The sequence below is a fragment of the Dicentrarchus labrax genome, unplaced genomic scaffold (assembly GCF_905237075.1).
Source record: "Dicentrarchus labrax unplaced genomic scaffold, dlabrax2021, whole genome shotgun sequence".
NCBI lineage: Eukaryota > Metazoa > Chordata > Actinopteri > Moronidae > Dicentrarchus > Dicentrarchus labrax.
In genome coordinates, this window is record NW_026136708.1 from 15,940,567 (window position 1) to 15,962,542 (window position 21,976).

The 21,976-nt window shown below is 39.6% G+C and overlaps 2 protein-coding genes across 4 annotated transcripts in view; both read left to right on the top strand.

The window, feature by feature from the left end:
• Positions 1-12,791, top strand: part of enpp1 (ectonucleotide pyrophosphatase/phosphodiesterase 1) — a 29,531-nt gene extending 16,740 nt beyond the window's left edge. The window contains exons 15-23 of the mRNA XM_051408682.1: positions 1,421-1,508; positions 3,060-3,241; positions 4,883-4,922; positions 4,999-5,159; positions 6,621-6,756; positions 7,847-7,921; positions 9,321-9,453; positions 10,776-10,920; positions 11,073-12,791. Coding sequence (XP_051264642.1) covers positions 1,421-1,508; positions 3,060-3,241; positions 4,883-4,922; positions 4,999-5,159; positions 6,621-6,756; positions 7,847-7,921; positions 9,321-9,453; positions 10,776-10,920; positions 11,073-11,225 — 1,113 coding nt within the window. The 3' untranslated portion in view covers positions 11,226-12,791. The remainder of the gene's footprint in view (positions 1-1,420; positions 1,509-3,059; positions 3,242-4,882; positions 4,923-4,998; positions 5,160-6,620; positions 6,757-7,846; positions 7,922-9,320; positions 9,454-10,775; positions 10,921-11,072) is intronic.
• A 121-nt stretch (positions 12,792-12,912) lies between these two features.
• Positions 12,913-21,976, top strand: part of sytl3 (synaptotagmin-like 3) — a 10,750-nt gene continuing 1,686 nt past the window's right edge. For 2 of the 3 annotated variants that reach the window (XM_051408685.1, XM_051408683.1), the window contains exons 1-12: positions 12,913-13,045; positions 16,015-16,284; positions 16,626-16,841; positions 17,796-17,863; positions 18,409-18,460; positions 18,565-18,631; positions 18,724-18,796; positions 19,356-19,477; positions 20,352-20,474; positions 20,687-20,856; positions 20,965-21,061; positions 21,154-21,324. In XM_051408685.1, the coding sequence (XP_051264645.1) occupies positions 16,163-16,284; positions 16,626-16,841; positions 17,796-17,863; positions 18,409-18,460; positions 18,565-18,631; positions 18,724-18,796; positions 19,356-19,477; positions 20,352-20,474; positions 20,687-20,856; positions 20,965-21,061; positions 21,154-21,324 (1,281 nt within the window). In that variant the 5' untranslated portion in view covers positions 12,913-13,045; positions 16,015-16,162. Of the gene's footprint in view, positions 13,046-15,532; positions 16,285-16,625; positions 16,842-17,795; positions 17,864-18,408; positions 18,461-18,564; positions 18,632-18,723; positions 18,797-19,355; positions 19,478-20,351; positions 20,475-20,686; positions 20,857-20,964; positions 21,062-21,153; positions 21,325-21,976 lie in introns of those variants that run through there. The other variant, XM_051408684.1, reaches the window with a different exon arrangement.

Here is a 21,976-nt window from a genome sequence, read left to right on the forward strand (position 1 = left end):
GTTCGATCTTCCATCTGATAAAATATTGTTTTTGTTCAAAGGATGTTTGTTGATCACATGAGCTCCAATGTGTGAAAGATTCATATATTTGTTCACATGTGGGAGCTGACAGGTTCAACAATACATTTCCAATGTTAGCTGTGAGTTCAGTAGCTCTCCTTGGGGTTTAAACCAGTGGTTCCCAACCTTTTTCTTTAAGGGACCCATTTTCTGTTATTCAGTTAACTGACGACCTCTGACTGAGTAACATATTTTATGGATATTTCATATTATATTCAAACTGGTACAATTAACCCAAATAGTGAACTCAGTGACAACAAGAAGTTTCTATATAAGGGGGATTTGGATGAATTTTGAGCAAATTATTTCCTGTTTAGGGAACTCTTTATACAATTCTCTGTCTATATTTTGTATTTTTTAATGATTTTTAACAATCATACAAACTTAATAGGCTTATTTTTGTGTTTTCATGCCCCTGATGCTTGGCCATCGTTCTATGACAACAATTGACTTTACATTTACATTTAGATTTCTTCACAGAAGTGAACCAAATGCTGTCATATAGGCCTATTATGTATATTTCTTAAATTGTCTTACACCCCTTAAACTCAAGAAGGCCCCCCATGAAGCTCTGGTGACCCCAAATGTGGGTCCCGACCCCCAGGTTGGGAACCACAACTTTAAACGATGAGCTCCACAGTAGCTGCTTGCGAAATATGAGAGCGTCACACAGGATGGATCAGTGGTCTTGCAGCATATAGGCCTTAAACTGGAATCCAGCAAACAGAGATTTGTAAATGTAAGATTTGCTGAATTATTTATGTGAATGAAAAGTGACTAAAATACACACAACAAACACAAAAACACTCAGGAGCTCTAAAACTCTACTCTAATTACACTTGTTGTGAGAGGTTGTTCTCCACCTACACACACTGTGCTTCGGTTTGTTTATGCCTGTCACCTTGGTATCACAGTATGTCTGTATGTGGTTTACACTGGAATTTTACTTGTTATAATTAGCTTACAAGGTTGCTCACTTCTCTAAAAAAAAGTAAACTATTCCACGAATGGCTTTTAGTCTGCTTACAGAGCAGACAAACAGGGCCAAGTGCTCTTGAAATAGACACTTTACTCACCTGCAAATATCCCCCAATCCCACCTAACCAACATCTTTCTGAGAAATGAAATCCCTAACTTGTGTTTTCAAGGTTTTGTGAGGTCATTTTACTGATTTTGTTCAAATATTTACACATGGGCTAATCATGGTATTGAGTGTTTGACATCTAGTTGTTTACAGAGGGAGTTTAAATGAAGGGCAGTGTTGTTTGGATAGTTCACTGTACTCTCTCATTTGTATCCAGAAACGTCTCCATATAGATTAATTAGTGTAAGTCTGTTAATGTGTGTTTACTTTATCCAGGCGATCTTCATTGGCTATGGACCAGGATTTAAACACAAGACTGTTGTGCCCCCTTTTGAAAACATTGAAATATATAACCTCATGTGTGGTAAGTAGTGCACACTGATCTGTACTGTATCCTCCTGTAGCTGTGGCTGCTGTTTTATTCCTTTCTTTTAGTATTTAAAGGAATAGTTCGGCATTTTAGGAGCTTATTCACCTTCTGAGAAGAGAAGGACCCGTCATATCCTGAAGGCTTGTTATCATATGAGGTTGCCAGGCAACAAGTGTAGGAAATCCTGCAAGTTACCCCCAGTAAAACCACTAAAACCAAAATGTGTTTCTTTCATACTTTGGTTTTTGTTCAGATTAAACAAACACAATATAATATGTTGGTTGTTGGTGTTGGTTGGCAGATTTTGGCACCTTGTGGACAGAGCCAGGCGAGCTGTTACCAATTTTTATGCTAAGCTAAATTAACTAGCTGCTGGTGGGTTGCAGGCTGGTTGTCTACATTTAGAGATAACATAATTAAAACATGAAAGATTTTTTTGAAATACATTGAAATAAATTAATTTTTATAAATAAATAAGATAAAATATGATATATCTACACTTCCTCTTATCATTGACATTGAAAATCTGGCCCAGGTTGTAAAATATGTTTATATAGTACATGATCCCTCTTAGTTATAAGAACATTTTACTCAAGACGGTTAATTATAGATAAACAGCAACACAGTTAACAAAGTTCAGAGGCAGAAACACCTCCGCACTGTTTGTTGCATTGCCTCCAAAAAAAGAGCCGCTTGAAATAAAAGGCACCCGCAGTAACCATATATACCAAGAGGGAGGTTGTAAATGAATCCTCAGTTTAACCAAGTTGTTTAAACCAAAGCATTTAGAAGTAAAATGAAGAGAAACACACTAAAAATGAATGACACTGCATTGAAAAACAGATTACAGATGTTTTACAACAGTCATTGTTTTCACCTTTTCACTTCCAGTTAGTGTTTGCAGATAATGTTTCAACTACGGATTGTTCTTTATGATTTATTAAAGAGAGATATGTAACAAGAAAGGTTGTTCGTATATATGACTTCAATGGACAGTTGCTTCTGGCTGGTAGGAGGAGACCTGACTTGTTGACACAGTAATATTGAAAAATGCTGCACTGAACTTTTGTGTATTTTGGAGCGCTGCCAGGAGAACACGCTGCTGCTGTCACCAGAATAAAGAAGACTCTAAATTCAAAAGACTGAAGCCTTTCTTTAAATTAACAATTAGTCTGAATTATACATACAGATTAGTAGTTTTTTTTTACTCAAAATCTGTGAAAATATTAATATAAAATCATTGATGTAGGTTATAATTACTGCTTTTAGTTATTTTTTGATTTTGTGAAATATATGAGCGTATTATTGAATTGTTTCCACATGTCTGTAGCACTGATTGAGAGTGAAACATATCTAAAAATTTGTTTTTAAGCCCTTACAGCTTAATGACAATCTTAATGACTGTAACGTATCTGCCGGTTATGAAGCACTGTGTTTACGAGATGCATGAAGCATTATTCATATCACCCTCAATCAGAATACGTGACCATGCCAGCGCCCAAACCCCCTAATTTCATTCATTCTCATCTGGTCTTTCTCCTCCAGATCTCCTCGGTATTCGTCCGGCTCCAAACAACGGGACTCACGGCAGTCTGAACCACCTTCTGAATCATCCCGTCCACCTGCCAGTTCATCCAGCGCAGCTCTCACACGACACCCCCTGTGAGGCCAGTGCCCCCTCCCCCACTGACGACCAGTGCAACTGTACATCCCAAACCAAGGCAATGGTATGTAACAGGTTATTATCGGATCGGTTGCCATTTTGTACAGACGTTCATCACCTCCGCTATGAGGTTATACTGTGTATATTTGTCTTTTTGTGAAATGTCTCAACAACTATTGGATTGGTCATGCAGTTTGGTACAGATGGCGCCCAGAGGATGAATCTTACAGTCTTTCCTGATCCCCATGCTTTTACTCTGCTGCCACCAGAAAGTCAATATGTTCACTTATCCAGTGTAAAAATCTCAACATCTACCAGTAGACCGGCACATTGGACATTCGTGATTCCCTGACTTTACATCTGGAGCCACCTAATTTTTGGTATTTGTGGTTTTGAGTAAAATGTCCTTACAACTTTTGAATGGATTGCCATGAAATTTGGCACAAGACACAGTAAGCAGCTTATATTAATTATGAGTCCAGCGGTAAGAAGGCCAGCTCGCCGTCTGTCTGCAGCCTTTTATCTCATAAAGCTTTTGCTGAAAGATTAAAAACCGGGCCGAGATTTACTCTTGTCCAGCGGCTTTGCTCTCCTTTTCTCTTCTTAGCTTCCTCCGTCATCCTCTTTGGTCTTTTTAACTCTGGCATGTCACTCAACAATGTCCACAGTAGTTTCTGAGCTCGGTTACATTGCCTGCTTGCCCGGCTCCAGTTCTGGCATGAAGCCGCTCTCGGTGTGAACACTGCCCCCGGTGCTCTGAGGTCCCAGTCCCAGGTGTCCAGGGCTGTACGGCTAAGCTAACCAGCTAAGAGCAGTTACATTTCACAGCGGTGACTTTACTTTCCATCAGGAAACTGTAAATCACAGAAAGTTGAGTCGGAGCAGCTGGAGGACATTAGAGAGAAAACCAGAAAACAATTTCTCCATAAAATAATCCAGTTTCTCCAAAATTTGTGACATAGTTGGTGTGTGACTTACTGCACTTGTTCTGACCCAGAGCCAAAAGTTACAGGTGTACGGGGTGCAGAGTGAGAATCAGTGGTATGGTGCAGGGTACGCACAGATAAATGGAGTAAACCCACCTCTAAATCCGTCTGCATCTTTTAGTAGTGTCCTGCGAGCCAATTGTTTTTCCTAGGATGGCGAAGGTATAACATAGCTGTCCAATTTAGATGGAGTAGATGGAGTAAGACATAATGAATACTTATTTTATGTAGCTGTCACACGCGTCTGTGGGCCAGTAGTGATTGCAAAATCTGCTCCTCTTCTGTGACTAATGTTAAGTTCCTAATGACCAGTACTCCCTAGAGTCAAGCAGCAGATGTGGCAATGTGCAAATGCTACAGGTCCATTTTTGGGTGAACTAAATATGCAAGAGTAAGGTGCTTATCCTTTCTAAGTATACACACTTCTCCAGGCACCCACTACACCTCTGCTGAGAATGATTGAAGCACTCTCTTATGATTATAAGCTGTTATTTAAAGGTAGAAAAGTTACATAATGTAACTTTGAATTAGTATCTAGAGGTCAAATGACCAGTTACCCTCAGTCAGAATCTTTTCTGTACAATAATGTGCAAAAACAAATCATACGACCCCAGTGGCGATACTTTAAACCTTCACAGGCGTACATGGTGAAGATGTATTTGATACATGGTTGATTTGAATGTATGTAACTAACAACAAGTGTGAATATCTTTTTTTAGGTGGCAGATATGAACACACGTCTCATGGCAACTAATTCCAGTGAGTATCATTTTATTTTAATCTTTGGCAGTCAAAGTGTTTCTTAGAGGAAAAACTCACTACATTTCCCCTTCAGGTGTTAAAGCGAGCTTACGTCGCCTCCACCATCCCTTTGGCACCCCTCGAGTCGTCCAGCCTGACGTCAGCTTTTGTCTTCTCCACCACTCCAACTACCTCAACGGGTACAGCAAAGACCGCCTCATGCCCCTCTGGGTGTCGTACACCATCCAACCTCTGGTGAGTCCGCTGTTTGGTGCTGTCTTTTTATCTCTAAACATAGCCTGAACAGTTGACTTGTCCTGGCTATATTTCTTCTGTGGTTAGGGTTTGGCAGGAGATTGTTAGAGGTTGTTGACTGATCTGAATCACTTCTCGAAGCAGCTGTTACTCATCTTCTGTGCTCATGTTGGCTCAAACAATTCTTGTCTTTCTCATTATGCGGTTGAGCTTTAGTGTAAATTATGACCTCAGGAAGAATGATACATTCCCGGCAGAGTTTATGCTGTTGTACTATACTGTCTGAATGATGGAGCAAGTGGAGATGTAGATTTGTTTTTATTCAGGCTTTATCTAAATACAGTGTAAACTAAATATGACATGAACTGTAGCCTACTCTGTGTTCATTGAGGCTTCAAAGAACTGTGGTTTAAATTGTTTTTTTGTTTTTTTATCTGTGTCAGCATAGCATACAGTATTATGCTCAATCCACTTGTACACCCACAGAAAACTTCACATCATGTCAACTCTTAACAACTCCATTATAAAGCTTCCTTCAAGCTAGTTTGCCTACCAGAAAATCAATTAAATCAATGAAAAGTGTGAGGCGAAGCTGCAGAACAAGCTTACATTTCTATTCTTGTGCATACACGTTTGAAATTATGCAGAAGCTTTTCATGCTTTTATTTTTGGGCCTGTAATCAGGGACAGGATATTCAGTAATACTTTATTTTACCGGTTTGTAATGACCCAGTAATTTAACACAAGGTTCATGTAAAGAGATATTTAAACCGGGACTATTTATAGAGGGAGAATAGGAAAAAGCTCAATTTGAACCCCTGTAATATCAGTCATTATTCATTTATTACTGGATATTGATTTATTTTCCATTGATTTTACAAAGCAAGGCTCTATGGATGGCAGTTGAATGGGTTGCCATGAATATGGTACAGATGTTCATGTCCAACGCTTTGACCAAATACCTGCAAAGCTGATGACATTCCCATCAGTCTCACAGCTGTACTTTGTGTTAGCATTCAGATGCTAGCATTTAGCTCTGCCATTGGTATGTACAGTCTCACTAGGCGCTAATGTGGCTGTAGAGTTTTGTTGCTATTGATATTCAACTGACCTGAAGTTGATTAAATGAGAGTTTACAAGCTGAACAATGTCTCTGTTTTCCCTGTAATAAGTAACAGATTACACAGTCCTCACCAAAAAAACTTTTGGAAATGACATACATTTCAGAAACAGATTTTTTTTAAATTAAAAGTGTGATGTTTTTCTTCTATGACAGGCGAGGGAAGTGAGATAAGATCATTATTTTTAGAGAGCGCTGCAAACAAAAACCAGTGCATTACCCTCACTGAACCCTATACACAAGTGAGACCAAACCAAGCCAAGTGATCTTACACAACCCTCAGAGTGCTGGCCTGGAGTCTTGCTCCACACTATCCCCCACTGACTGATCCTCTCTCTCAGACCAGAGTCAAACCCCTGAGCCCAGAGTCGGAGGCATGTGTTCGTGCTGACGTACGCATCCCATCGGCTGCCAGCCAGCTGTGTCTGCGCTACAGAGAAGACCCTGCGCTGTCCTATGGCCTGCTGCATCCCCCCAGTGAGTGTGTGTGAGTGTGTATGTGCAGTGTGTGGTGGAGGGGGTCATAACAGGCCATCCCCAGCCGGGTGTTGAATTCAAGTTGACATGTTTCAGAGCCACATTCTCATGTTAAAATGCACCCCTGCTTTTGGTCTACAGCAGTGAAGAGTGTCCCATCCCCCCCTAATTGAGACGATGTAGATTCACTGTATTTTTAATGAAATTCAGGTTTCAGGTAGCTCTACAAAAGGAAGTGACAGACTGAAAGAGTGAAGTAAAAGCATTAACAGCATCCCAACAGCTGTGAGGAAGTGGGACTCACCAAAACTAGACATTATGTTTTCTTTGTGGTTCTGGTAGAAACTGATCTCAGACTGAGGTTTGTGCAGTTCAATGAGTTTACAGCGATTACTTGATTTATTAATTAGTCGCTAAGAAATTTTATTGGCAATTAATCCTTTAAAAGTCCAATGTGTAGGATTTAGTGGCATCTACATGAGGTTGCAATCAACTGAATTCCCCTCGCCTCACCCTGCCATTCAAAGCGTGCAGGAGAAACTACGGTGGCCCCCAGTGTTTGGTTTGTCCATTCCGGGCTACTGTAGAAACATGGCGGTTCGACCCACTCACTTTGTAGATAGAAGCAGCTCATTCTAAGGAAACAAAAACACAGCGATTCTTATTTTCAGGTGATTATACACTAATGAAAACATACCTATCCCACTAAAATGGACACTGGATCTTTTTATATTTGCTTATTCCAGTTTCTAAAAATGTGTTTGCAGGTTTTTGTAAATTGAATATCTTCTGGTTTGGGGCTGTTTATTTGACATTTGGTGACATTTATTCAATGTTTTCTGACATTTTTTTACGATAAGATTAACAGAAAAAATTAGCAGATTTATCAGTGAGGAAAATAAATGTTAGTTGCAGCCATAAATGACTTAACCTCTTTATATTTAGCTCCACCAACATCTGAGAATTAGTTTCAGCCAGTCAATCTTTATTCCTTTAAACTAACTTCTTACAACATGCAGTTTATGTTTCAATCCATCCACAAATTGCAAACACATTAACTTTTTCCTCACCTCTCATTTTCTCTCTGTAGGTCTCAGTATTGACGGACCTGAGACAGACTCTCTAATCACAAGCAACATGGCACCGATGTTCCCTGCATTTAAGGGTGAGTCAGTCTTGCAAACATTTATTGGCCCCGGTTCTCTAGCTGCACCCAAAGATGGAAATGAGAATCACAGTGATGCATGAGTTAAAAATGTCAGTCAAGACTTGTCAGAAGGGTTCATTTGCTGGAAGAATGAGAGCTTTTGAGCTGAATGAGAGCCGAACAAAGTAATTAATTAGCGAACAGAAGAGATACTACATCAAAACTAGACATTGCGTCATGCTCTGTTTTGTTAAATTGTTCAAGTCAAGTTTTCCTGAGAGCAGGTATTATGGTTTGTCCGGGCCATTTTTATTCAATATTATACTTTTCAAAGCTGATTTTCTAAAAACAGGCTATACTTTTGGTTCTTAAATAAACATAATAGGAGTCCAAAGATCCAACCACTGTGATTATATGTGTCTACTGTACTTTCATTTAGTTAAGCTCTTTCTGTAAAGCACAATTAAAGGTTTAGTCAGAGGAACTTTGCCAGTCTTAATCCTGCTGCCATCTTACTGTAGACACCGCAGTTTTCTTCACAATAAGATTTACTTAAAAGGTGGTTTGTAATATGTCTGAACTGATTCACCAGACTGTGCTCTAAAAAATACAGGAGGTGGTTTAATGCATGAAATCATTTTTTCAGTTGTACGTGAATTGGAACGGAGTCAGTGTTCATTCACTCCCCTAATTTTGCTGCTTTTGTTCATAAAGACATATTGCTTAAGGCTGCTGTGAAGTCCACATGAGTCAGGTCTGTACCTGCACTCACAGCACTACGCAACATTACCTGTGTCATATGTGAGAGTTTGTGAGTGATTTGGTAACAATTTGTGACTTCCTGCTGTGGTTTGCTAGGCTTTTGCTGAAACTTGTTAATGGTGACTGGTGATTAATGTATTGAAATTGTTTCCACTGGGGCCACCCATACTGCAAACGGAAACTCTCTCACTAATGAGGTCCCACTGGAAGAGAACCCCTTCCAAACACTGCCGTTTGTGTACGCTGGAAACCTAAATATAAATCGACTAGCAGATGCTGCCCCCTGGTGTCACACCGCTGTGTTTACGCTGTGTGTAAACCTCAGGCCAGTCGGTAGTTTATTGACTTAAATATCACAACACAGTACAAACATATAAAATAAGGCATTCCTCTTGACAAAAATATAAAAGCAACAAACAACTCAGACAATAGACAAACATAGCACAAACATGATAAATGATAAACAATAAAAAGAAAAGATAAAAGATAAAAAAGTGCTCCATGCTCTAATAAACAGGACTTACAAAGAGAGATCAGTAAAATAAAAAACACTAGAATAAATAAGGTAAAAACGAGAATAAAGACCAAAGTATCATTCATTGTGGTGTATGTTGCAGAATGAAAAGGTTTTTGTGTGTATTTTCCCTAACTGCAGATGTTTGGGCCCATGTCCACGATGTCCTGCTTCCAAAATATTCACAGCAGCTGAACGGAGTCAACGTCATGAGTGGGCCGATATTTGATGGAGACTACGATGGAAACGTTGATGCGCTTAAAGCAATCTCAGGGTAATTGAGCGGCACAAACTCCAGGCAGTCGATTAGGGCTGCTCCCAACACATAGGCTATGTTCACACTGGAGGCAGAAGTGGCCCAAATCAGATTTATTTGCTCATATGTGACTCAGATCAGACTTTTTTATGTCTGTGTGAACAGCACAAATCACATGATTTAGGCCACTTTCATATGTGGTCCAAATCACATACAGGTCTGATCATATATGTGACTTTTATGTTACTAGACTGACATTCATCATGCAGGTCACTTCAGGACTGTGACCTGAGAATGAGAACAGCCGAACAGAAAAATGAATGAATGAGCAATAAATCAGAATTGAGCACAAACCTTAGAGTGTGAACATTGCCTTAGTTATTTTCTTGATTAATTGATCATTGTTTTTCTAAACAATATCATGAAAAGAAAGAAACAGATGTCCATTATGTCTTCCCAGAGCTCAAAGTTACATATTGAAATCTACAATCCCAAAGATGTTCAGCTCACTGTCATTTATGGGAAAGAAAAGCTGCAGATCATCATATTTTAGAAGCTTAAAACTGCAAATGTTTGGCTTTGTTGCTTGAAAAAAATTGCTAAAACAATTATCAATCAATCAATTGTCTTTGTGATTATCAGTGAGCAATATAGGTGTGAATTTATTTAGTAAATGCAGCCTTCTAACAGAGGTTATAGAAGAAAGAGCAATGTCTGTACATGTCTTCATGGGTAAGTTGTGGTTAATAATGAAACTTCCTTTTAGCGTGAATACTTCACCTCTATAAATACAATTCTAAAGACCTCAAAAGCAATCATTAGCTATTCACTTGTCTATTTATAGTTTATTCTAGACAAAGAAATGTTCTGCACAACTAGGAATAACATGAGAGAGTATATGTTTTGTCAAAATACAAATTTTTAACCCTTGGTGTGAAAAGCCTTTATTTCTCAAGATCTGCTCCTCGGCATTGTGCCATGAGTGCAGTAAACTTCCCCAAAGTGTCTAGACCATATCCCTTCTACAGCATTATATATATATAGAAATTGTCCATTGTCTATTATCTATTGTCCTCCCTGCCTTTACTGAGAGCTGTTGTACAGTCTGATGGCCAGGGGGACGAAAGAGTTTTTGAGTCTGTTGGTGGAGCTGGACTGGGACAGCAGTCTGCCACTGAACACACTCCTCTGCTTGGTGAAGGTGTTGTGCAGAGGGTGGTGGGTGTTGTCCAGTATGGACAGCAGTTTGTCCAGGGTCCTTCTCTCTGCCAAGTTAAAACCACAACGTTCACGATAGGAGGCAGCGGTCTCTTAAACCCTTTGATCTTGTGTTTCTCCAGGAATGAGACTATCGTCCCGACGCATTTCTTCATGATCCTGACCAGCTGTAGGAATGAGACCTTCAGCCCTGTTAACTGTAAGGGTCCCCTCCAGGCCAAGTCCTTCATCCTTCCCCACAGACCTGACCACACAGAGAGCTGCGCTGTGAGTAACACCACCTACCTGTTTCTGTCATCAGCCTACTTCTGTGGAAACCTGCTGACTGATCACACTGTGGAAAGAATGATCGAAGCTGAATAGATCACTCACTGATACATTTTCATTTATTTTTCCCTCCTTTTTGTTTTTTTCTTCAGAGTGGGTCGGACTTGACGTGGGTCGAGGACTGGCTGCAATTTCACGTGGCCCGAGTCCGAGACGTGGAGCTCCTGAGCGGACTGAGCTTCTACCACGACAGGATATCGGTGGAAGAGACGCTACAGCTTAAGACGCTTATACAGACTGCTTAAAATCAGAGACATTATTGAATGAAGCTTTAATGTCCAAAGGAAGCCATATTGGTCTGAACAACAGGCCCTCTGTCCATGTGGACACAGTTAAACCGACTAGCAGTGGGTTTAAAACGTGCCTCACTTATAAAGTGTTCGAACCAAATTGATCCCAGTTCCATCCAGGTTGTTTGTGATATGTCTGATACCCCCCAAAAATGCTTTGTAATAATTCAATGCCGTATATATATATATTTGTTTTTGATCATGTTTTTATAAATGATTTTATAGAGAAAAATCTGATGGCATTTTTATAAACGAGTCTCTGAAGCTCTGCACCAAAGACGGCATCACATCTGCTGAGTGGCTCCAAAGTATTTCCTCAGATGGGAAAGTTTGGCAGGAAGAAAATAAAAAAAGGGAAAGGAAACATTTATTGATGGAGGAGGAGAATCTATTTATACTGCAGTTGTTTTTATTGGCGGGGGCACTTTTAAGAAACAACATGACAATCTGGAAACAGTTTGTCTGCCGCCACACATCTGGAGAGCTGGCTGCAGCGGCTGGAAAAACACCCGATGCGAGACTTAAAGAAATACGTTTCTGCTCTACAAAAAGAAAAGTTTTACCTGCCAAATGTTGTCACCTCTATGTTCATGGTTGTTATTTTAGTATTTTCTTCACAAAACACCAGTGTTGTTTTTAGTATTTTGTAAATTCTTTGTTTGGTTAATGACATTTGGAGATAATTATAAAATTTGTGTGTGTGTGTGTGTGTGTGTGTGTGTGTGTGTGTGTGTGTGTGTGTGTGTGTGTGAATGTGTGTGTGTGTGTACTGTATGCATGGATGGATTATGAGACAAATTTGCTCCTGGGCACAGACCTAAACAGGAGCAACATATCCAGACTAAAAGAGGCACAGTGACCACAAACAATGCGTCTTTCTGTAGCTGTTTTGTGTCTTTTTGATGTTGTTTTGCATCTCTGCACCTCTTGGAGGTTGTTTTTTATGCTTCTTTGTGGTCATTCTGCGTCTCCAGTCATCTTATGTCTCTTTTTTAGTCACTTTGCATCTATTATTTTGTGTTTTTATGATTTTTTTTACACATTTTGTGGTTGTCTTTTGTCTTCCTGTACTGGTCTTGTGCCTCTTCGTCTTTTTGCACCTCTTTCAAGTTGTTTTGCTATCTTCAAGGTCATTTAATGTCTCTGTATAGTATTTTTGCATCTCTTTCAGTGACATTCAGCAGGTTAAGCAGAACTCTGCGGTGCGGCTGTTGTTCATGCTGGAGATGACGAGAGGCTGTCTGTGCCAGGTTGTAATATTCAGTAATCCATCCATGAATGTTTGTGTAAATGTGGGTGTGTGGGAAGCTGAAATTATTAGTAGTAGTATTAGTCATTTTATCTTTGCTCTTCACAGCAGCTGTCTGGAAGTTGAGGTTGGTGGGCCATTTGTGGATATAAAGAAAAGAGTTCAACAAATTTATACATTTCCAATATGTGTTACAGCTTTTTTTTTTTTGGTATTGTCAGAAATGGCAGCCAGGATCAAATACAGTTTCATAAAAAAACTCCTCACACTGACCTTGTGACTTGTATTCTTTACGCCTTACCTATAACACCCAGTGAGCTTCACAGAAACACTCTGCATAAGGTATTACACCCAAAACAAAAGGAAGCTGAATGTGACATAACCAACCAGCAGTTGCTCAGTTGGCTCCAGATTGCAACGTGTGAATGCAAAAAGGAAGCAAACTGAGCTCTGTACGTTTCCCCTCTCGTGTATAAATCTGCCACTTCCTCAGGCTGACCACCCCAGCAGTGCAATGAGCCTCAAGGTAAGATCTTGCAGATTTCTGCTCTGCACCTCTTAACTCTGCAGTGACCTAGTTCTCATGTCACAGACCCAAGTTTGCTTTCTTTTAGACGTTGCTGTAGATAGATAAATTGTCTCATTAATTCATCTGCAGAGTCAAAGTGATATTCTCAGTTGAGCAACAAAAACGTGTGTTGAGTAAATGTTTTGTAATCACATCTCAGATTTCAGTCATTGTCGGAGGGAAAACCCACAGTCATTGCAACTATTAAGGCATATACTGTGAACGCAGGGTGTACGTTTCTTGTTCTCTGTGCAGTTTTATTGTTTACATCTCTCCTGGGGGCTGAATGAGGCGTACTCGCACATACATGTGCAAGAAGTCTTTTGTTTCATATCTTAACTTTAGGTTCATCTGATGTGTAAAACTTGTATGAATGTTTGCAAAAGCAGGTGCATATAGAAAGCTACATGAAGATGAGCTGTTGAAAACCCCAGTGCATGGTTTTAAAAATACACAGATGTCAGCACATTGCAGATAAATTCCTGCAAAGTATTTTGAGATTCTTTCAGCAGAGTTTGCGTGTGACCTTGTCATGTTTTGGAAGAAGAGGTCATTCTTTTCTAAAATAAAAGACCCACAGTTTGTGTTGTCAGAGCTTGTGGTGTATGAAGCGTGACAGTTAATGGGTTTTAATTTGGAATTTGCTTGTGGTGATCAGTCTGGCTGTAAGCGCACACAAGCTGCCAGGGCTGACTCAAGGTATGTAGTCGCTCACACCGGTCTTCCAGGAAACTCAGCTCTGAGAGGGAAACATGTCAGAGGCCATGTGATCATTTTGTTCTTTCTCACAGCGTTCAGACTCTGTATTTGGGTGCCAGTGTAATCAGTCAGGTGTCTTTTACTGTCATTGCTGTGGTGGGCTGACATGGGTTCCCACCTTCTCTTCTCGGATGTGAACTCACAGTCACCACTAAACCACGGACAGCCTGAATCATTATGGTCTTTTGCATAGTAGAGGCGAGTGTGAAATGAGTGTACTTGTGTTGACGTGATGATAATCATCCCTTATACAAGTAAACGCTCCCAATCAAACTGTCAAACTGAGAGCTAGCATGAAGAAATGTCTGTTGCATCACGGCCTTCCAGTAGCAACATATTTCACATCTTGCCTCATTGGCATTTACAACTTGAGAGAATCCCTTTAGGCATGGTGCACGTCAGCAGTGGACAGATAGCAGCTGTGTCCCTCTGTGAGCCATGCAGCCTAATTACAGCTGACACTGATTGTTTCCTCCGGCCTCCTGGCAGCTCTGGATAGTAACAAGGACACAAGCCCTTATCTACCAACACAGCCTGGCATCCAGCTATTCAACAGGCCACTTCCTCTCAACTCCCCATGCTTCACCTGCTATGGACAAGGATGTTTTTATTCCAAATTGAGATGTGCACTATTTGAAATGAGATAAATTAGAGCTAAAATGAATAGTCTGACATTTTGGGAAATACATTTATTTGCTTTCTTGCCAAAAGTGGTACGCCAGATTTCAGGGGGGCTGCCCATTATTCTGAAACCCGAATAGTCAGAAAAATGTCCCTTTGCACTGATAGCCTGTTATCCTGGGAACAAAAGCCAATTTCTCTGAAAGCCCTTTTGTCCAAACATATACACATATATACAGTTTTTTGCAGGAAAGTACGAATTTAGGTGACCTCGTCAGGTGATTATTATGGTAACAATAACAAACACATGGTTAACATTGTGAAATGGTGGCAGTTTGGTTCCAACTGTTTAGTTACATACATAGGATGGTAATACAAGAGTATTTCCAGAACAACAGGCCTTCAGAGCAATGATTGTTTTTGGATAGTGTGCTGTCAGACAAATAGGCTTTTGGTCATTGGGACATTTTTCAGACTATTGGGGGTCTCAGGAATAATGGCTGTTGGATTAATGGCCTGGCAACGGTTTCTAGCTAGCATGAAGTTGTTTGCATCTGTCGCTAACTGATTAATGCGTTTTATCTTGTTTGTGTGAGTCCTGGAGTCTTGTCATCTCATGAGAAGTCACCGCACCCAGCCAAGAAATAGTTAGCCGATAACCCCCATAAGACCACAACTCGTCATTCATCAAACAAGATAGAACATGGTTATAAGTGAGCTTTAGAGGTGCTGGTATTAGGGTTTCATCACTTGGGATATAACTCTTGGCAAGAAAGCCAATGAGCTTATTCCCCAAAATATGAAGCTCTCCTTCTGAAATAAAGCCTTTAAGTCAGTCAGTCAACGCACCTTTAATCTTTATTTACAAATGTTAAGCTTCCGGTGATGACTTTCTTTTTTTAAATGGATATTTAGTTTGAATAAGATTTAAATAAGTCTACTGACCTGCAAAAAAAATAAATTAATAAAACAAAACTAGGACACAGACGCACGTCAGCCATCAATAATGCAAGGGTTGGCATTTGGTTTGTTTTGCAGCCCTGCTATCAGTGAAGCATCAGTGCTCTTTCTGCAGCTGAGGAAGCAGTGGTGGTTTGCCTGGGGAGGGGTTGAATAGAAAGCTTCACGATACTGACACAGGAGGGAAATATGACTACATAAGTTGAGGGGAAGCAAATCAGCATTTGGAGGTTAAAATATTGCCCAAATGCACAGTAGTGTGTTCTAGTTTCACATGTCGTCAGATCCTGTATTGCTACGAGGAGCTCTGAGGTTACTCTTGCTGACTAACTATCTGCGTCATCAGATAACAGGCTTGCCTGCAGAGAAATTAATATTAAAAGAGGGTATTTCCACAATTGTCGGGTTGGGCCGTGAAGTTTAATCATCCAAGTGGAAACACTACAGCAGGCTATATCTGCTCAAGAGGGCTATATCTGGCTCTGACGCGGATGGAGACTCTGTGGAGATCGGGATCAGGAGAAGGGGGATCTTAGCAGCACGCAGACAACCTTTATTATCTCCCTTTTTGTTCTTTACTCCTTCAGCTGCTCTAGAGGACTAAAGAGGAGCTCTGAGTCTGGGTCCATTAAAGGGGAGGGTTAAAGAGGAGAGGAGGAGGAGACAGGAACAAAAAGAAGACAGCGAGGCAGAGAGGCAGAGAGACAGAGAGAAGAGGACCAGTGAGAGTGACAGATGATCAGAGACTGCTGTTTAAAGATGGATTTAAGTTTGCTTCAAACTCTGGAGAGAGAAAGAGTCCTGGAGGTTCTTCGGAGAGACAAACAGTTGCGTACCATTGAGGAGGACAGAATAAGGTGAGTCATTTTCCCCCACTTTCATTGATACTTCTGAGAAATACTGATGCTGAAAGGAGGCTGATTCTTCCTTCAGTAGAGCAGCAACAAACAAGGATAACAGAGAGCACTCAGACTGTCAGAAAATATGATCTTGTGTTTTTTTCTGTAACCAAAAGCTACTTCATTTTGGTGTCTTTCAGTGTATTTTATAATCTGGATATCACATTATAAAGAAAGGGATGTTTAACACAATCAGTTTTAGTCTTTCAGACTGACAGAAGATACATTTTCATTGTGAAAAATATTTGACAGTGGCAGTTAAAGGTGTTTGTGATTCCCTCCATCTTCTCCCACCTCAGGAGGATGAAATATGAGCTGCAGGAGTTGCGGAGGAGAGGAGCCAAGAGTTACGCCCGGCAGTATGGCGAGCGGACCTGCGCCCGGTGCCAGAGGCCGCTGGGAAAGTTCTGGAACTCGGGTGCAGTCTGCCGCGGCTGCAGCCACCGCATCTGCAGCAGGTGCCGCGTGGGCGTGGGAGCAGCGGACTGGAAGTGCACGGTCTGCCACGCCTACAGGTGTGGTTAGGAGCTCAACCACCTGTCTCATGCAAATAGAGCTGAAATAGTTGACTCAGCAGTGCTCAAATCACAGCACAAAATGACTGTAAATGTGTCTGCTTGACTTTTGAAACTCACTTTCAGCTCTTGTTTTGTACCTTTAAACTTTAATGTTTAACTTTCTTTAAAGCAGTGATATTTGATATTTTTATAATGAACCCGTCAGAGAATTATTGCCTGAATGTGAAACTTCCCTCAGCTTTATGGAGCTTTATAACAAGTTTCATCTCAAACTATTTAATTTACAGAATATGTTAGTCACTTCTCTCAAAAGTAAGACTTAATATGTCCAAGAAATGAAATTTAATCTAAAGTAACAAGAGGCAGAAAGAAGGATAGCATTACCTTAAAATAATACCCAGACAGCAAAACCCTGTCTGGCCCAGTAACAGCCCACATAGTCATGGACCAGTTTTGGGTAGTCAAGTACAGTAAGTATATTAATAGTTGTACTTGCTTCCTCTTCTTTTTCAGTATGAGTACAGTGTGCTAGTAATGTGGTCGTGTAGATGTGTCTGTGGGCCAGCAACAGTGTAGGCGATTTCAATGACTTTCTGACTTTCTGAAACTCACTTTGTGGCTTTACTTTGTTTGCACACTTCATCTTTTATATCAGCTCTTGTTTCACCCCTTTAAATGTCCCTTCAAATTCAGCTCACACGAGAGCAAATTCACTTCACTTAGCTGTAAAACAAAACAAATCATCATTACATTTTCAGAAACTTAATATACAGTATATGTAGAACTTCTCTGATAAAAATCGAACACAAGCTAAAATAAGAAGGGGCAGCAAGAAGGAGGAGGAAATAATAGTGTAGTCAGGTGTAGTTGCCACCTCTTCTTGTTCAGTGTGAGTGCTAATAATGTAATTATGTCATCCTCTGCTCAATACAGTGTTTTTCTTCCTCACAGGGAGGTGAAGATCAGGTCTGGAGAGTGGTTTTTAGAGCAGAGGGCACAGAAATTTTCCGTCATCACAGGTTTGTTTACTATATTCGGACTACATGTACTCACAATTATTTTGTTTTTATATCTATCGTTAATATTAATTATTGATACTCCCTTGATATCATCCTATTTCAACTACATTGATGAATAAAATATGGATGTTGTGTTTGTTTAAGCCGTGTGCTTTATATGGAGTTTAAAAGTTATTGAATTATTCAGTGTTATCAGTGTGATAAAGAGGCAGAATTGTAATATTTTAATTATAATTATTTTTTATTTTTGTGTATTGGACCAATGAGGATATTTGTATGCTTTCTTGTGTTTTTTTTTTAATCTTTATATACTTTTAAAGTAGTAGTATTATTACTAATTGTGTCGTATTTGGCCACATAAGTATAATGACTTTCACTCTGTTTGAACCGTCACAACAAAGTCATATTGAGTGTCAATATTAACTAATCTCAGAAGATATAAATTGCACCGACATGCTGAACTCCATCTCTGTGACAGTGTGTAAACATTTGTCTTTCACGCTTGTGGTGTCGTGTGTCATTCATAATATTTATGTTCTTTGCAGACAAATATGAGACGGTTGGAGAGAAGCTATTAAATACCTACAATGTGCTGAGGTACGAGGAGTCTTAACATGTTTATTTCTAATGTTTGCAGCCACTTTAATTCATTAAAATGAAAACACAAAGTAACATGTTTTTTTTTCTTATATTTTTCACAGTCATATATCCATTGTACCTCCCACTCCTCCACCCCACTTGGATTATCAGTTTCTCAGCAGATCTGGGGTAAAATACTGGCAAATTTCCAGCATTATTTCACAGTAAAAGTGTGAGATAAATTAACTGAATGCCAATTAATGTTGTGTTTTGGTCTGCAGGATTTCAAAAACTCCAAACCTTTCACCAAATCCGTGGAAGATCTAATGGTCTCCTTCACCAGCCATATTAAAAGTAAGTTTATGTATCATTAAACATCTTCTCTTATCAGTTAAGTGGCTGATATGAACTTACCAACACAAAATTCAGCGCATCAAACATTGAGCATCTCGGCGAGAAGATATCGCGTCAGAATTATATGCATCACTTCCTGTGATTGATATCACGACAATCTGATGAGCTAAATATGTGCACAGTAATAACCACAAAGGAAATAGAACTGAAATATTTTGTCTTGTGAACTCCCCTCTTACCTGATCGTACTAACTGCATCAGCAGAAGTTGCACAGGATGATGATGAGCAGATAACAAAAATGTGTTGCATTGCAAAAAGAAAAAGAAAACACCTTGGTACCAAACAATTGTTTGAGGCCTTTAAAATTCATACGAAATGTATCCAGGCAGTGGATGAATCTTCTTGTTCTGAATCTTTGTGTGTGTGTGTGTGTGTGTGTGTGTGTGTGTGTGTGTGTGTGTGTGTGTGTGTGTGTGTGTGTGTGTTTCTCTGTAAAAGCATTCACTTTGTTCTTTTTGCTGAGGCTTTAAGTGTCTGACTTCCCTTTTCTCAACGCAGAGATTTCCACTTCTCAGAATGATGTGCGAGAAGACCTGCTGAGTGTCGACAACAGCCGGAGAGGGTCGTGCTTCAGCACCCAAAAGAGCCTGTCTGACACTGACATCAACAAATCCAGCAAAGTAAGTCGGCTACAACACTTCATACATTCAGTGCAACGAGTCATTGAGCTCATTTGTAGGTGCACAGCGACCCCAGCCTAGGACACAAAACCCCAAAACAATATTTCCACCTGCGCTGGCCAGAAAGTCTTTTTAAGTCCTAACAGCTGCAACAAACTCAGCCCACATAAATCTGTTGCACATTTGTTTAGACTGAACTGATTTTCACAATCCAGATGGGCTGAGACCTTTTATCTAATATTCAAAGACCTTTGCTGGTGATCAGAGGTGGGAAATAGTGAACTATTTTACCTGAGTATTAATTTCTCTTACAACCTTTTTACTGTTACTTCCTATATTTTTACACAAATATCTGCACTTTCCATCTCTTTTTTTATTGTTTATTTGTACAGGAACAAGTATGAGGCATAAACAAATGCCACACAACACAACATTTACTATAGCATAAGCTCATTTACAATTCCCGTCCATAGATGGGCCTTTAAAATACATAAAAACTAAAACTCAACAGTAAGTACATTAAAAACACACAACAATACCGGACATTTATAGGCTCATTACTTTAGTTTTAATGGATTTCAAAGGAATGATCAGTTATTTTTTATTTCTGCATAATTGCACACATCCCCAACATCAAGACTGGTGCATATTACTCATAACAGATGTATTATGTATTAAGAAACATGACAATGTAAAAGACGTAACAGACAAGAGAGGACTCGACCCTATCAGTACTTTAAAGTAAAGTTTAAGGTTCTGTACTTCTATTTGAGTAAATCATGTGTGAACCTTTGCCACCTTCACTGATGATAAGAAGGAATAACTATCAGTCTGTTAAAGCACAATAAAGAATGATCCCTGTACTTTTTTACAGCTCTTTAAAGGCCCCAGTCTTCCAAACCTGTTCAAGAAAAGCAAAGACAGCGACCACGAAGGCTCCTCCACCGGGGCAGAAGAGGAAACTTCCTTCGGTTCTGAGTACTCAGGAGGAAAGAGAGTAAGTAGAAGTTGATGATAAAAAATCCCCAAGTGACATCCTGTGATGAATATCGCTTGTGACTGTAATAATTTCAGCCACTTATCTCATGTACAAAATCTCTTTTTCGTGCATGTTCTGTACTCTAGTTAATGTAAAAGTCCTTCAGATAGTGTCTTTCTGCCATCTTAGGTAAAAACTGAGAATCTAAAGCCTGTATTTAACCTCCACAGGGCAGCAACAGCAGCATCAGCACCGACTGCGGCATGTTCGAGAGTGTCAGCGTGGCGGGAGAGCTGGAGCTGGCTCTGGCCTACAACAGCAGCACCTCCTGTCTGGAGATCACAGTCGGCGCATGCAGAAATCTCACCTATGGAGACCTCAAGAGGAAGAAGTGTCATCCGTAAGGATAATAAATATAAGACTCTTTTTTTGTACAGTATGACCTCATTTTGTTGTCTGATTCTCCATCAAAACCTCAGCATCCTGTATGTGTTATTTCTTCGTGTAGATATGTCAAACTCTATGTGCTGCCGGAAAAGAGCAGCAAAATGAAGACGGCAGTGAAGAAAAACACGACTGATCCGGTTTATAATGAAGTTTTGAAGGTAAAGAGAAAGCGTTTTCAACAATTAATTTAGTGTCATATGATGCTTGATGGGGACAAATTAAATGAAGTTCTTTGTCTGGCTTTTGACAGTATCACATAGAGCGCCACCTGCTGTTTGGAAAGAGACTGCAGGCCTCTGTGTGGCATTCAAGGACCCTGAAAAGGAAGACGTTTCTCGGTGAGGTCCTTATCCCGCTGGACGGCTGGAGGTTTGAGGACAAGGCCTCCCAGTGCTTCAACTGGTACCCACTTTGTCCGAAGGTAAAACAGAGCAGAGGAAGGTTCAGATATTCAGCTGTGGTGTTATAAAGTAAAGCTGTAAACGTTCTGCTACTCCTTGTAACCACAAACTGTAGTTTTTACACTTTTTTCTGCAAATTAAACCAACAAGACATAATATAATTATATTTAAAGGGTTAGAAGTTTTGAAGGTGCTGGTTGGAGGATTTTAATATTTAGATTTTTTCCTGTTTAGGGATCTTTATACAACTCCCTGTCTGTATTATGTAGTTTAAAAAAATATTTTTAACAATCATACAAACTTAATAGGGTTATTTTTTGACAAATTCTGTGTTTTCTTGTCCCTGATGTTTGGCTGTTGTTCTATTAGATGATTTACTACTACTTTAAATAAAAACTGCTGGAATAAATTACAAACTTCAATAAACTCATAACAATACCATTTTATTAACCAAACTGAGTTTAAAAAACAACATATTTTATAATACTATAATTTCATGATTATGTTTTATAGGTTGTTTGTATTTATTAATTTGATTATTATTTCATAATGTCAATTTTAATACATACATACAGATTTCCTTCTCCTGTTTTCTAGTATATTTTTTATTAAATACTATCATTATACGTGTATTTTATTGTTCATTTTTATAGTTGCATTTTATTTTTAAAT